The 14385-nt window shown below is 44.3% G+C and overlaps 1 protein-coding gene across 1 annotated transcript in view; it reads right to left on the minus strand.

Moving 5' to 3' along the window:
• Positions 1 to 221: 221 nt before the first annotated feature.
• Positions 222 to 14385, minus strand: part of DDX31 (DEAD (Asp-Glu-Ala-Asp) box polypeptide 31) — a gene marked incomplete at its 5' end in the record, with an annotated part of 48665 nt that continues 34501 nt past the window's right edge. Inside the window, 2 exons of the mRNA XM_009572167.1 lie at positions 222 to 656; positions 11225 to 11405. Coding sequence (XP_009570462.1) covers positions 509 to 656; positions 11225 to 11405 — 329 coding nt within the window. The remainder of the gene's footprint in view (positions 657 to 11224; positions 11406 to 14385) is intronic.

Here is a 14385-nt window from a genome sequence, read left to right on the forward strand (position 1 = left end):
ACAGGAGCAGAAGTGCCGCCCTGAATAACGATAGGGGAAAGGGCAGCCTCTCCTCTCCTCTTAAACGTGCTCCTGGAACACCTCCTCTGCCACTACTGTTTATCTGGTTAAAAATAAGCCAGCAAACAGATTGTGGAGGGTTTCTACAAGTCTTTTAAACAGGGAAGCATCTCCTGTCTGAGTACACTTGTCTCACTTTCATGTTATACAGACATCACATTTCTCCAAAAACCATATTTAACCTTTTTTATTTTTTCTTGCAAAACCCACCCTAGAAACGCAGTGCATCTTCAGGAAGCCACATTTAATTGCAGCAGTGCAACAGGACACACCTGGATTCGATTCCATTTGGACCTATTGAATGAGGGGGAGGAGGCCAACATCCCCAAGATCCCTCCCATATTTGCCTGATAAATTGAAACACTCCCCAGTTGATTTGGCAGGTCACCCTGACCCCTGGCTGAGGCACTCAAGCAGGTTTTGCAGCCAATGACTGGAAGGTCCTGGCTTATGTTGGAATCTGCTGGTTGCCAGGTTTTCTCTGTTTTTTCTTCTTCTTGACCTTGGATACACCAGTGTCCATCCCGCTGGAATATTCAGATCGCAAGATCTCAACAAGGCGATGTTTGCCGTGGGTCTTCTTGAGAAGGTCAGACCTGGGCAGAGGGAACAGAAGAGGAATTAGATTTCCTTCTCTCTGAAATGCTGCTAGGTGGGTTACTTATTTTACGGCTCTGGAAAGTGACATTTGCACATTAGCAGAAGAACAGCTTCCTTTTCTTGAGGCTTGATTTGAAATTCCGTCTCATGCAAAATTAGATATTGTTGTGACAGGTTTTCACAAAGGTGGCAAAATATCATGCCGTTTCTAAAAGCAAGCCTTTGTTCTGTACAAATGCTCTTGCAGGGGTGGCGGGGAGAAGGAGGGAAGGTTGTGTGCTGAAGGCTGATGAATTAGGTGACACAGCAGTTTGAAAATTATAATACTAATAAAAAACCTAACAGCCTTAAGACATTGAACAATGAAAACATTTTATAAACAGAGCTTAAATCCAGAGCTTGAAAAGACAAAAAACCCAAACAAACAAGAAAAAAAAATGTCAGGAGGTTAAACCCAACAGACTTTTCTTGCAGTGTCCTGCAGACATCACATGCACCTTACAGCCTCCCTCTCCAGAGACCGGCTTTTGCAAAGGTAGTTGCATTCTGCCCAGCCACTCAACACGGATCTCCCCGTAGCCCTAAACTGCCAGCTATAAATATAAAAACCCACTCAGCATTTTTCCACCACAAGTTCTGCCACTGTCCTGCTCTATGACCTTGGGCAAATCTCATCCTCATTGCTGCTATCACCCTCGCTTATCTGTTTAAACTGCAATCTCTTCAGTGCAGGACCTGTCGTTCCCTACCATGTTCCCATGGTCCTGGGCACAACAGGGTATCCACAGCTATCAATGTCTGCACATCCCACTCTCCTCTCTATTATAAAGACCAGTAGCAGATCTCAAAATTTTCCAGAGAAGGGAACAGAAATCTATCTGTCCCTCTAAATATAACAAGGGAATTGAACAGAAGCCCCACATCCATGCCAGCGTGCATTTATGACAATACATGGACCTCAGCAGTCCTAAAGGGCCCTGTAGCACTGCCTCTCCTAGTTCCTTCAGGTGTCCAGAACTGTGTTGGGATCACAGGAGAAGGAAGCATTTTTGGCCGCAGCAACAGATCAATCCATTCATTAGGCCAAACACACAAAGAAGGGAAAGGCAGCAAACTCTTGGCTGTCTGGGGTATTTGCTTGTCCCCTTTTCCACAGCTTGTTTTCCATCCCTGTGTGGGTTTCATGGCTGGAGTGGGTTTGGAAGGATGGATCAGAATGATAAGAAGGATGGAGTGATGATGACCACTGAAAGATGGTTTTCCCTAGAAGGGAAAGCCTGGAAGACACAGGTGAGAAGACTCTGTTACCCTCGGTGTAGTCTCCATTCTCACACTAATTAAACATTCAAGCTCTGCGTTGGCAGAAGGGCTAGAAACTGGACATACCGGCAAAATAAGACGCACTGCCACCACTCAGTTTGAACCCACAGAAACTAAGGCAAAAAGACAGAATCAACTCAAAAGCGACCGTACAGCTAATGAAGCCAACGTGCTGTTGGTAAAGCCGTACCTGCAGTACCTCCACAGCCTTCCTGAGTGCACAAGCCACAGCAGCACGGAGGGATGCTTGTGGGTGCACACACAGCGCCAGGCCAAGGCGTGCCCTCAGCCAGCTCAGCTGCAAAAATTTTGTAGTACAGCTGTATTCTCTGCTCAGTCCCCTCCATCACTTGATAAAGTTTCTGTTTGACACTTTCATTGTGTCTCCAAGCATTTACTACAGTAATTCGAGGGTTACCAAGCAACAGATCAGTTTACTTAACAACAGGGAACTATCTGCTGCAAAAGGACAAGTAATCCACCAGTAGCTGCCGGGCTGAGTTTCAGCTCAGCAGGGAGGTTGTCCAACACTTTATTATCAATCAGGTGAAATCATTGCCCAATTAGTAAATCAATACACCCTGCTGTGGTGATCAGCTGTACACAGAAAAGCAAGGATGCAGGGAAAAGGGAGGTTTCTCCCTCTAACCAGGGCCACAAAAATCAATGGAGCTGTGCTGTGGAACCTATGCTGATCACTGAGAGAAGAAAAGCAGCTGTCAAGGCCCTGTTTAACCACGAGATGGAAAAGCCACAGGCAACAGCAACAGCACACCAGGAAAAGTGCACCAGGTCAGGATCCCTGGCCGGATTCTGATTCCTGTTGTAAATCTGTAAATTCCCCTCGCTGCTCAACTGGTGAAAGTCTCTGGGGCCCTGCCAGAGCAGTCAAGATAACATCGGTGAGGAAAGGTGCCCTGTGGTTATGAGACAAAGCCCAGGAGAGCAGAGCGAGACCTTGATACTCACCCTCTGAGCATCCTTGGGCAAGGTATTTAATCTCTTTGGCCTTCATGTCCATTCTCCCACCTCATAACCCGGGATGACTGCATTTTCCCTTTTGCCGAAGGCTGGCGTGATGTGATACTGGATACTGTGGCAAAAAGCTTCACAGAAAGGCTGTTCATGTAAGATGCGTTTGCAACACAGACAGAACCCATGTTCCCATCACTGGATAAACACATGGATTGTCAGCATCTCTGTCTGTGATCTCATGTCTAGATATCATGCTATATTGATCCCTAATGAAAATACATCATGTTGATAATGGGCAGAGAAATCCCCAGCCCTTTAAATCCCTCCCTCCAAACACAACAGTCAGTCTTTAGGTGGGGAACTACAAAACAGTGCAGCTAAGGGAAACTTGCAGGGGAAAAAAGATTCACTAATGACCGACCCATCCCAATGTGCTACAGTGCCAAGATTTCAGCAGGGCTTAAAGGAGAAAGGAATGTTCAAATGGATGAGAAAATAGCCGCTTTTATTAGCTGGGGGAAAATGAGACAGGAATAGAGAAGTCATAACTCAGAAAATGAAACAGCCCCAACACACGAGTTAGGAAGAACCTGTCCCTGAACACAAGCTATTTGACTTCTCTGTGTTACTGTCCAGCACACTGGGTGTTGAGTGCTGTGACATATTGGATGCCAGGCAGAAGCACCACTGGACTACTACTCTTTTACGCTAGATATGGGGTACCAGGACTCCCATAAAAGACAGATGGGAATTGGTAAGTAGTCAGAGGAGCCAGCAGAGATGAGTTAGCACCACCTTCTAACTTCAAGTGGGGGACACATCATCCCTTCATTTGCAAGGCTTAACCACTAGACCCCTAGACCCAACCACTGCTTTGGGCTTTATGTTCCAGGCAAAAACCATATCACCCCAAGATCTATCTAATCACCTCATTATCAAGGGGAGAGAAAGGTGCTTTGCACAGTGAGGAAGGGAAGGCAGAGAGCCTAGTAATTGCTTGGCACGGTCTGAGAAAGCTCCCTTCCTGCTCATGGAGAGAGAGGAAGGAATAAAAGACCCAGGTTTACAGCTGCCTGCGCACATCTGTAATTAAGTTGCAACCTCACAAAAACTGGTACCAAGAGCCTCAGCAGAGAGACAATAAAGGAAACAGAGGAACTGTCCCCAGATGACTTTGTTGCATCCTGAAAGGCCAGATAAGACCAGGCCAGAGACAAACTTTTAAAGACAAAAACCCCTTTGCCCTCCTCCAGAAGACTGAAATGATTTTATTCACTCTTTAAACATGAGAAACTCGTTAAACACATCACTGAATGATGAAAAGGCAGGATAGGAGCATCTGGAAAAAAAAAGAGAGAAAGTGTCCAGCGAAGGAAAGAGAATAAAATCCTTCTTTCCTCTGCTTCAATTTCCTTCTACCTCTGTCTGCAGAGCCGCTCCCAGTATGCTGCTCCCCTTCCCCATTCCACTCAGGAGCTGCAATGGTCCGCAGGGGTGCTGCCCAACCCTCCACCTCAGAGGAAATCTGAATGATTTGGACCGGTCTCCTTTTCTGTCCCCTTGACTCTCAACTCTTCGCTTTGCTCAAGACTATCAGAAAAGATTCAAGGCAAATATTTTTTCACACCATGGAAAAAACCCCAAAACCCAAACAGGTGAATGCAGCATAGGTGATTAGCCTGAAATTCTCTCTGTTGTTTCCAGCTCTGTCTTCTGCTCTGCCACACAATACTAACTCACCATGGAAGTCCCACCTAGCTTACATGCAACACACCTTCAACACACTCAGTTTGTGACTTCCACACACCTTGGGTGATTGATGGCTTTGGAGCTCTGAAGACACCATCTACCGAACTCCACAATCACCAACAACAAGATGGTAGAGTAACAGAGACTATACTATGGCAAAAAAAACCCCAAGACAAGTGTACTGAACTAAGCTTTGAGGATGTTCAAAGCTGTGGACAGCTCCAAGGCACAAACAGAAGAGGAAGAAAAGTGTACACAAACTGTTATGTTTCTATATAACATCCCATTCATCTCCCAAGCATTGCTGGTAAGATCATAAGAATGACCAAGTTTCACCAGCTCATTTTGTCAGACTGAATTTGTTACAATATGCAAACCATGATCCTGGATGTGGAGACTCTCAAACATTAGGTGTGGAAGGACCAAGTGGCAACAGTAAGAAAAGGAATGAGTATCTGACACCATTTTTCATTTTCATTTCAAAATTCTAATATGTATGTTTCATTGACACATCTGCTTCATTACAGAACAGAATCACAAGCTGACCCCCAAGCCAAAAACTCCTACATGCCAGAGTAGTGGCACATATACATGCATGGTTTCTTGGATATCATTTGATGGCCCAGAAGATGCCTCTGCTAGTCTTTTTACCTAAATGGTGAGCAAGCTTGTTCTTAGAGATGTCTCCTTCAACTTGGTTGGCATTGCTGTCTGTCCCTTTGTCTTGAGCTGTGTGAAATGCTGGTGCAATGCAGTGCAGCAAGTGTAGCGACCTTTAACCAACTCGCAGCATCTGCAGCAACCAAAGGCTCCCAAATTGCTCCAGCTGAGGAAGAAGGAGTATAAAGTTCTGACGCACAGTCCCAGAACTCATGGTGTGTCTTTGGAGGAGACAGGAGTAGGCTGTCTCATTTATCAGAAAACATTTCAACGTGGATCGCACTATCAATCTGCCTGACAGCATCTCCAACAGCTCTTTGAAATTGTGCCAGCAACAGAGCTGGGTTACCTCTGGGCCAAGGCTGCTGCAACACCTGCTTTTTCTACTTACAGTGTTGGATGAACCATCTGCAGCCAACGCAACCCTGTTTGGGTTGGTTTTTCTGTTGTTGTTTTTTGCAGAGTGGGGGCAAGAAATTCATCAGCAATCCTACGCTGCTCTCGACAAGTCAACAGATGGCCTAGGTACTCTGTTATCAGCTGATGCAAACGCTAGCTTGAGAAGATCAAGGAAAATTATTACCCAGTCAGACTGAGCATCGAGCGCTGTTCCAGAACAGTCAGAGCAGAGCAGTCTTCATGCCGAGACATGCTAAACAGAAAACCCCACCTTACCCCTACTGAAGTCAACTGTATTTCAGCTACACAGAAAGAGACAAAACCCCACAGCTTCACTTTCACTATCATTCCTTGGTCTTCACCCTATGGAGAAAGGATGAAAGCACCACTGGGAGGCCGGGAACCTCCCAGGATTCTTGCTTCTGTCAGGCTCTTTCCCAGCCTAAAGGACAGAATATATTTCAATTAGAGAGAGCTGATCATTTTTTGGTGCGTACCAAACAGCACAGAGGTTTTCCAGCTCCATATGCAAGCCCTATTAGCTTGCTCAGAGATGGAGCAAAGGCTCTGTGCTGTTGCTGTGGTGGAACAGGATAGTAATAAAGGGCATTGCTGTATGCAGATAACAATCAGATGGATTTTACAATTATAAAACTTTAATTTCATAACAGGACTTTTTTATAACATCATGATGTGGTAAGCAGGACTCATCTGAGTCCTTGAACTGCCTTCGTGAAGCGTGATGGTGATGTTTCCTTTCACAGCAGCCAGGTCTCTTACTCTCATTTTTGGATCCATTTGTACTCCAGTCCATAAATACATGCTCTTACCTGAGCTCCAGTCTGGCTTTCTAGCGCAGACTGCCCAAACCAAGTGAAAATCCTAGTGGGCAGAATTCCAAACTTGCATTTTGACTAATTAAGTGATATTAGGAAAGCTGTAAATGGCATGCAAAAACTGGCAGGCAAACTGCTTCTAATGATAAGACATTCCTGTGCAGGGAGACCCAGCTGCAGGGTGTTGATTCGCAAGCCCTGTCAATAGAAGCATTAGTCTTTCCAAAATTGTCAATGCCATGATATTCAAAAGTGGAATTGAGGATACAAGGTAGGGGAGAAGGCGAAAGGCTACCAGCTTTCACCCAAAGGAGACTGCTGCCCTAGCCATGCAGAGGAGGATACACAGAGTTACAAGGTAGATTTCCCAGCAGGAGTCTAATTCTGTCTGACCACTAACGCTGAAGAATGAATTAGCACAATAATCTTGCAGCCAAAACCTTAAGGGCATGATGATCCATATTCAGAGCAATAGCAGTGTAATAATGATGTAAATCAATCCCATCAAACAGAAGCATCCTGGACACCTTTTCTTGATGCTATTTTAATTATGGGTTGGACTTAAATTCTGAAGCATGAGGGGATTTTCACCTTAATTTTTATACTCATTTTTTTGCACATGCTGTAGCAACTGTGAATATACTCGATGCTTACATGTAAATTCAATCTTTCTGAGCATTTCTGGCTTCAGAGACATCTTGTAGCAATGAGTTCCATGGAATCTAGCAAATTTAAAGATTTATCTATTTCTTTGTAATGGCATGAATTCACAAACAAGGCAAATTAAGTTGCAACTCCCCATTACAGTGAAACCCTCTGGGGGCATACACCAGTCTTCCAGAGTTCAAAAGGAGAAAACAGACCATCAGTCGCCACAGAATCCCATAAAACCCCACTGATCCAAAATGCAAAAGATTGAGTAGCACAGGGATGCTTGGTGGAACCGCAATAGGTCTTTGACATCTGCATTGTGAAAGAGTCAAAAGACATGTCTATCTGGCATGTCAGCTACTTCCTGTGCATGCTGCTTCTCTGCAGTCAACGAAAGACAGTTAATCCCTCAATGGAAGTGGGATCAGCTTCCTTGCATCTACCCTTCAGTAAAAGCATGAGCCCAGACACTTACTAAGCTGATGTACTGTAACTTAATATACAGTATCTGGTTCGTGTGTGCATCTCTTACCTAAATACAGCATTTCAACTTTCAAAAAAATCATGAGCAATTATTTTGCCATCGTCAGATCGGGTTTTGCAAGAACCACTACAGCTAAGGGGACAGCTGGTTTGCACAAAGAGGTTTAAAAAAAAAACAACATGGAAATTTAACATGTGCATTCAGTAGGAGCGGGCTGCTTCCACATTTCAGCACTGAACCATCACACACCTGGCTGCTCTGTCTTCCTGTCTCGCCTTCCCCAAGCAGGCTCTCTAAGGAGGCGCTAAGCACAAAAGGAGACTTCAAAAGAAATGAAAAGTTTTCTTTGTCCTCTTAAGGAAACATTTAATGATCGCCTTTACCCCACTTTCAACCTGGACTGCCTGTTCTTTATTCTCTGAGCAGGTGCTGAGAGATGACGCTTTAGTGAGCAGACTGATTAAAAACAAGTATCGGATGTTTGGAGACAACGTGTAATACGACAACCAACACTCATGGTATCACGTGAGAAATATAATTAAAAAGATTGTTCTGTGACTATGCTGTTATAATTTCAAGCCTTCCATTTTACAATTAAAAACCATTTGTCTTCTAAATGGCAGCCTAAATTCTGCTTTCTGCTTTGTCAGTGTGAAATCAAAAGCAATTCTCTGCAAGTTAACAGCACTATCTTGAGTTTAAGCTAGTGGAGACTGAATTTGAAGCTATATTCACTTTCTCTAAACTATCCTATAAATGCTAATATATCTTCTCTCTTTGGTGTTTTTTTTTTTTTAAGCGCACACACAGAGAAAGTTGATTAGAAACAAGTTTCACAGGCAAGAACAATTGTTGCACATCACAACTTTGGCTATTTCTGCAGGGTCTTAACTTTCCAGATGCTCCCAGATTTGAAATCTGGAGCTTGAGCCGTGTCGAACCTGTGCAAAGTCTGCCCACTTTCCCTGAGCTGGAATTATATGATCCATGTGCAAATGAGCTTTCAAATCACTCTCAGACCATTTGTTCTAACACCTCCACATCCCCCAACCCCACGCGTCCTGTGCATAAACTACCTACTGTATCTCGAGCTTGTCTGTACTATAATAGGATGAAGACTTGGGGAGGAGGAACGCCGTCTAAAAGAGGTTCTTAACAAGGGAAAAAGTAGCTCTAACAGAGTAGCAACATCATAGGAACAGAGAGAGGCATTGTAGCAGGCCAAGTAATCCTGTGACACACCACTGTCAGTCATAGCTTGATACCCTGCTGGGCCAGCAAGACATCAAAGCCCACCCCATACCATCTTACATGCTCTTTATCGGCTAATCAGGCTATTCTTCCTGAAATAAAGCTCCGTTAAATCCCCTGCTCACAGGGGCATTCCCATCCTGTTGCCCATCTGCTGGCGAGGGTCAGCTGAAGCAGGAGGCAGATCAGCGGCCTGTCCCTGGTGGCTTCTCAAAACAGGACAATGCAGTCTCCAATTTTTTATTTTAAAATCCCTTCCTCTTCCATTTTTTTTTACCAAGATATGTACATGTGCAAGAGATGTCACCAGCCCAGGAACAATTATGTGGATTAGTGCTTTAATTGCATGGCTAACGTTTGCTAATGGAGTTTGCAGCAACAATTACACGGGAAGAGTCACAACTGATACTGATAAAAGAAAAAAGATTTTCCTCCTTTGAATAATTGCAGTGATTTTACTGGCAAGCCAGAGGTTCATATCCTGCCGTTGTGCAAGGGAAGACAGCGAGCCCTTACACTGTAATCTCAAAAGGGAGGATTATCTATCTTGTGGAACCAACTCAAAGTAGCCAGGATCGGACATACTGAGCATCTTCAGCTCCATTTCAAGCAGAGAAGAGGATTCAGGGCTCTGCTCCTCCAGAAGCATCAGGGAGTCTCAAATTCCTTACACAGGAAAGGACTACGCAGGAACAGCCCTGTTCACACAGGAAAGGGGATAGAGTGTAACTCTAGGTTTGCTACAGACTCTTCCTGGGAGAGATCCCACATGATTTTGCAGAAATGCTTTTGCCACAACTACTTAAATCTACAGGCAGCAGAGCACAAGTTTGTAGAAGGATCATTTCTACTAACAGATCTGCCTTTTGATTTGGGCTTGTATTTATATAACTACAGTCAATCATATAATTAATAATTTAAAAAGTACACTGCAGTCCTCCCCTTTCCTTCAGGTACTAATCTAATGACTACTTAGGGAGAAGAATAAGTAGTGCAAGCTGCAGCTGACCATTCTGAGAGGACACAATTTGCCCCATAGTAAAACTGACAGCCAGGAAACTGCTGGTGGAACTGCAGGAGAAAGCCTACAAAAGATTGCCTATCTAGTGTAGAAAAGGTGATAAAAAAGGCCAGAGGAGGCCACAGAAGGCCTCTGAAGACAGTAAGACACATACTTTGCTCCTGATGCAGTGGTATTTGTCAAGGCCAGGAAGGAACAGACTATCTTGTGAGATAAATCAGCACTCATACAGCCTTGCTCATAACGCGCAGGACAGTCAACTTCAAATTTGAGAAGTGAAAATATTCATTTCTCCGCTATTTCCTTGATGCTTTTGTCATCCCATGCCCTACACCAACAGCAAGTACTTATGAGCACAGCTGTATCTGTGAGAGCCTTTCCCTCGACAGGGATGAGGACAAAGAGTTGCTACTGCAGTTGATCCTGAGGCAGGAATCATAGTTCTCTGTAGGACCATGCGACTGGAAGTGGGGATGTAAATGGAAAAAATATGGCAGCTTCTAGTACGAGGTGCTTGGCCATGACAACAGGACTGCTGCTGGAGCTCTAGCAACCAAGACCCGCACAAGAAAGAGAACCGCTCCAATATATGGGAAGTCTCATGCTTTGCTTTGGAACACTGCCTACACCCTTCTTCATCCTTCAAGGTAGCTCTCGAGTGAAATATAACTAAATAAAAATTAGGCTGTTTCTGCTTATAAGACTCATAGAAGATAGTGTTTTTCAAGTGCTCAGAAAATGGAAAAGCTGCAGCAAAACCCAGGCTAGTCTACGTAGGTGCATCTCCACACTTAGCAGCTTCCTTCAAAAAAGAGCATCTTTATCAGAAGTCATACTACAAAGTGAGCTGCTTGTTTTTGTTTTGTTTGTTGTTTTTTTGTTTGTTTGTTTTTTTTAACTGAATTCCCCACTCAAATGTTCAACTAAGTTGGTTTAATAAATGTAATTTTTAGGCTCTCTAAAGCCATTAGGAAAAGGGGAATGAAACAACAGCTCAGAGAGCAATGCAACCTAAGCCAATGGCTCAACATGATTTAGCCTCTCAGGAACAATCACACGTGACCTGCCCACGGCAGGGGGGTTGGACTACATGATCTTTGAAGGTCCCTTCCACCCCAAACCATTCTATGATTTCTGGAGCAAGCACAACAACCATGAGGAGCAAAGCACAGCTTGTCACGTGGTGTTCCTCAGCTCAGGAACATCAAGTTGGCTTACCTTTTTGGTCTTGGTTTGGTTTTCTTCTTTGAGCCTGCAGTTGGAAGAGCAGTCAGGTTCTGGGGGGCATCTCTCAGGCCGAAGCTCTTGGCCACATGACCCAGGTGGAGAGATTTGATGTGGAAGATGTGCTTGAGGTTCCTGGGGTAGGTGGTATAGGCACAAAGGAAAGACTGCAGTGCTGAGGTGGGAAAAAAAAAAAGTGAATTCTGTTTGCTACTGCATTTTTATATATATATACTTAAAGATTCAGCTGTTCCAGCTAAAAGGACATTGGTCTTGTCCTTTGGGACACCTTCTGGTCAGCAGCTGGTAGAAACAGTTGGTATGTTAAAAATCTGTGAAGGTTGTATAGTACTAGTACAATCCCAAAAGGAGAAGGTAGGTGGTGGAGAAACATTAGGAACTGAAACAAAGCTACACTAAGTTGCATTAGGTTTGCCTCTTGCAAGGATGCCCCTTCTGCCAGAAAGGGCCTGTAGCACATCTCACAAGAAGAGTCATTGACATCAAATGGTAGCAGATAAGCGGAGAGAGGGAATAGAGATACAGGGATGAAGAGAGGGAAAAAGAAGCATGGGGATGGCATAGGAAGACTCCTCTGATATCACAGTCCCAGTAGTCCCTTTTTCACCAGTTACTAGCTAGTCCCTTATAAATATCTGAGAGCCAGATGGATTTCCTGATTCATCATCACACTGAGAACAGAGCTCACCTTCTCAAAAGGGAAAAATAATAGAATTGCGTGCAAATTTCCCTTCACATCTTTATATTCCTGTAATGCCCTTCCCTCAGGGCTCATTGCTCTAAAGACGATCATCCACTAATATGAACACTACCACTGCTCCTCCACATACCTGGAACATTAACTACACCCAGGCTGTCCTCTCTGCTATGGGGAATAGAGGGACTTTTAGTAAGGAAACTCTACAGCTCAGAAAATGCCTCCCTTCAATCCCCTGCTGCTCCTCTGCTGGCTAAGCCTCCCGTGTCCCCCCCAGCCCTCGCTCCAACCACCACCTACATCTTTCTCTCCCTCTCAACCCTGACAGCAGCAAGCTCTAAACTCTAACCTCTCCTGCCCTTGCCTGTTGAGCCACCGGACCAGCAAGTTTGCCCACAGCTTATGTCTAATCTCTTGGCAGCAGCCGGAGATTGGAGTTTATGAACAGTAATAAAAATGTCATTTTAGCAGATCAGCTCCTGGAAGGACCCAGGGAATCCATCAAAGCTCTGTTTACTGAGTAAAGCGAACTCCTTTTCCCAATCGATGAGAAGAAAAGATTGAGTTTTTTGTACCTTCTTCCCAATTTCACAATGCTCCTCTTTTAGAGGCATCTGAGCATCAAGAGACCTGTGTTTTCCCAAAAAGAGAATGCTAAATTCCACATACCCCGTCTCAGTGTCTCATCTGAAGGCCATCCTTCTGAGGGCTTATAAACCAGCTCAAATGCTCTCAAAAACCCTACTCTGCTGCTTTTTTTCATAAAGTTATTGGTCAAATTCACTTGCTATGAGAAGGTGTAACGCTTCAAAAGGAACAATATGAACCTGCTCCCGCTCCGAATTTGGTCCCGTTGGAGCTAATATAGCTGTCTTTCTCACAGCATTTGAAATGGTTGATACTAAAGATCCTGTTATTATGAAGGCTGAGCTCACCTCCCACAGTTCTTCAGATAGGAAAGGCTGCTGGTACTAACTCCCCAGATAAGAGATAGAGAATCAAAGTCAAAGGCCCTCCTCTTCCCAAAGTCCTGACAATCGTCAGATCCAGTCCTGAGTCAGAGCATGCAAAACCAGGGAGAGCTGCAAGACAGTAACCCAAAGCTGAACCAACAGCCCTGCCATACCAGCAGGTCGAAACCTCAGCTCGTGTAACTGTTTTACCTCGGAGGAGCTCAAAGCTGCTAATGTTCATTACAGCACCCATGAGATTTAAATGAAGACCTTTGTGGGTATGATTCTTTTTTAAATCTTTACTATCAGGTCTTTAGACCTCTCAGTACTGCCAGAGTCATGTTTTCTGGCTTTTATGTGCAATTATAGTGGCCAGATATTAAAAGCCTTTTTTTTTTTTTTTTTTTAAAAAAAAAAGTTGAAATTCTTTTATAATTTTGTGATCGAAGAGATAGAGCTTTATGTAAACAACTCAAGAAGACTGGTAACAGTTTTTTAAAAAGTTGAAATTCTTTTATAATTTTGTGATCGAAGAGATAGAGCTTTATGTAAACAACTCAAGAAGACTGGTAACAGTGCTGGTCAGGCCATAATTCACATAAAGGTTACCTCATCTTAATGCCACAGGAGCAAACTGCCTGAGCTGTTATATTTTTGTCACACCAACATGAGTCTGAGGCAATGTATACTGGCCTGGGGTGGGATTCAGACTTGCATTCATGTAAGAGAGTGGATTTAGATTGGTTTTTTGTACCTGTGCATCCCCACTTTTCTATAGGAAATATAAGTGTGGAAAGTCAAAGGGGAAAAAAAAAAAAAGAGCACTACATATGATGGAGGTTAGATAGGTTGGTTTGTTGTTTTTTTTAAACAGGGGACAAGAGGGTAATGAGATATGAAAGTGAGACAGGTGACATAACCTGTTCACCATGCTCTCAGCTGGCAGCCAGTTCCCAGTGCTGGCCCCAGAGCGCAGCCTCAGCCACATAGCTGGATAAACTGGTGGAGGCATTTTGCCAGCGTACAGAGCATGTGGGAACAGGAAGGAAGAATGCACCAAAACCGCCACGGATTCAAGCATTGTGCCACTGCAATGGGCTGCTGTAACTCCGCTGTGCCTCTCGACACACGGGTGCTGAGGACAGAAAGGATGATGCAAAATGCTCAACTATTGGCTATAAAATGGGGAAACATGGAAGACAAAAGTAGGCTTTCTTCCTTACCCTTTCTATAATCCTAGTGGCGTGACGGATCAGAGTCTCCTGAGCTCTATCTGTCCCCAGAGCTCCAAAATGGAGTACCTATCACCGTGCAACCCTTCGGACGGGAGTCCTCCATTTCCCAAAAGGGGCTCCACACTTCACGAGATTTGTCCTTCAGGTAGCAGGGCCAACCATACCCCTCCTCCCACCCACCTCACTGCTGATCAGTCAATCAAGTTTGAAGGGCAGCACCTTCACTGAACCCTTTGATTTGAGTTTGGA

The sequence above is a fragment of the Fulmarus glacialis genome, unplaced genomic scaffold (assembly GCF_000690835.1).
Source record: "Fulmarus glacialis isolate BGI_N327 unplaced genomic scaffold, ASM69083v1 scaffold25362, whole genome shotgun sequence".
Lineage (NCBI taxonomy): Eukaryota > Metazoa > Chordata > Aves > Procellariiformes > Procellariidae > Fulmarus > Fulmarus glacialis.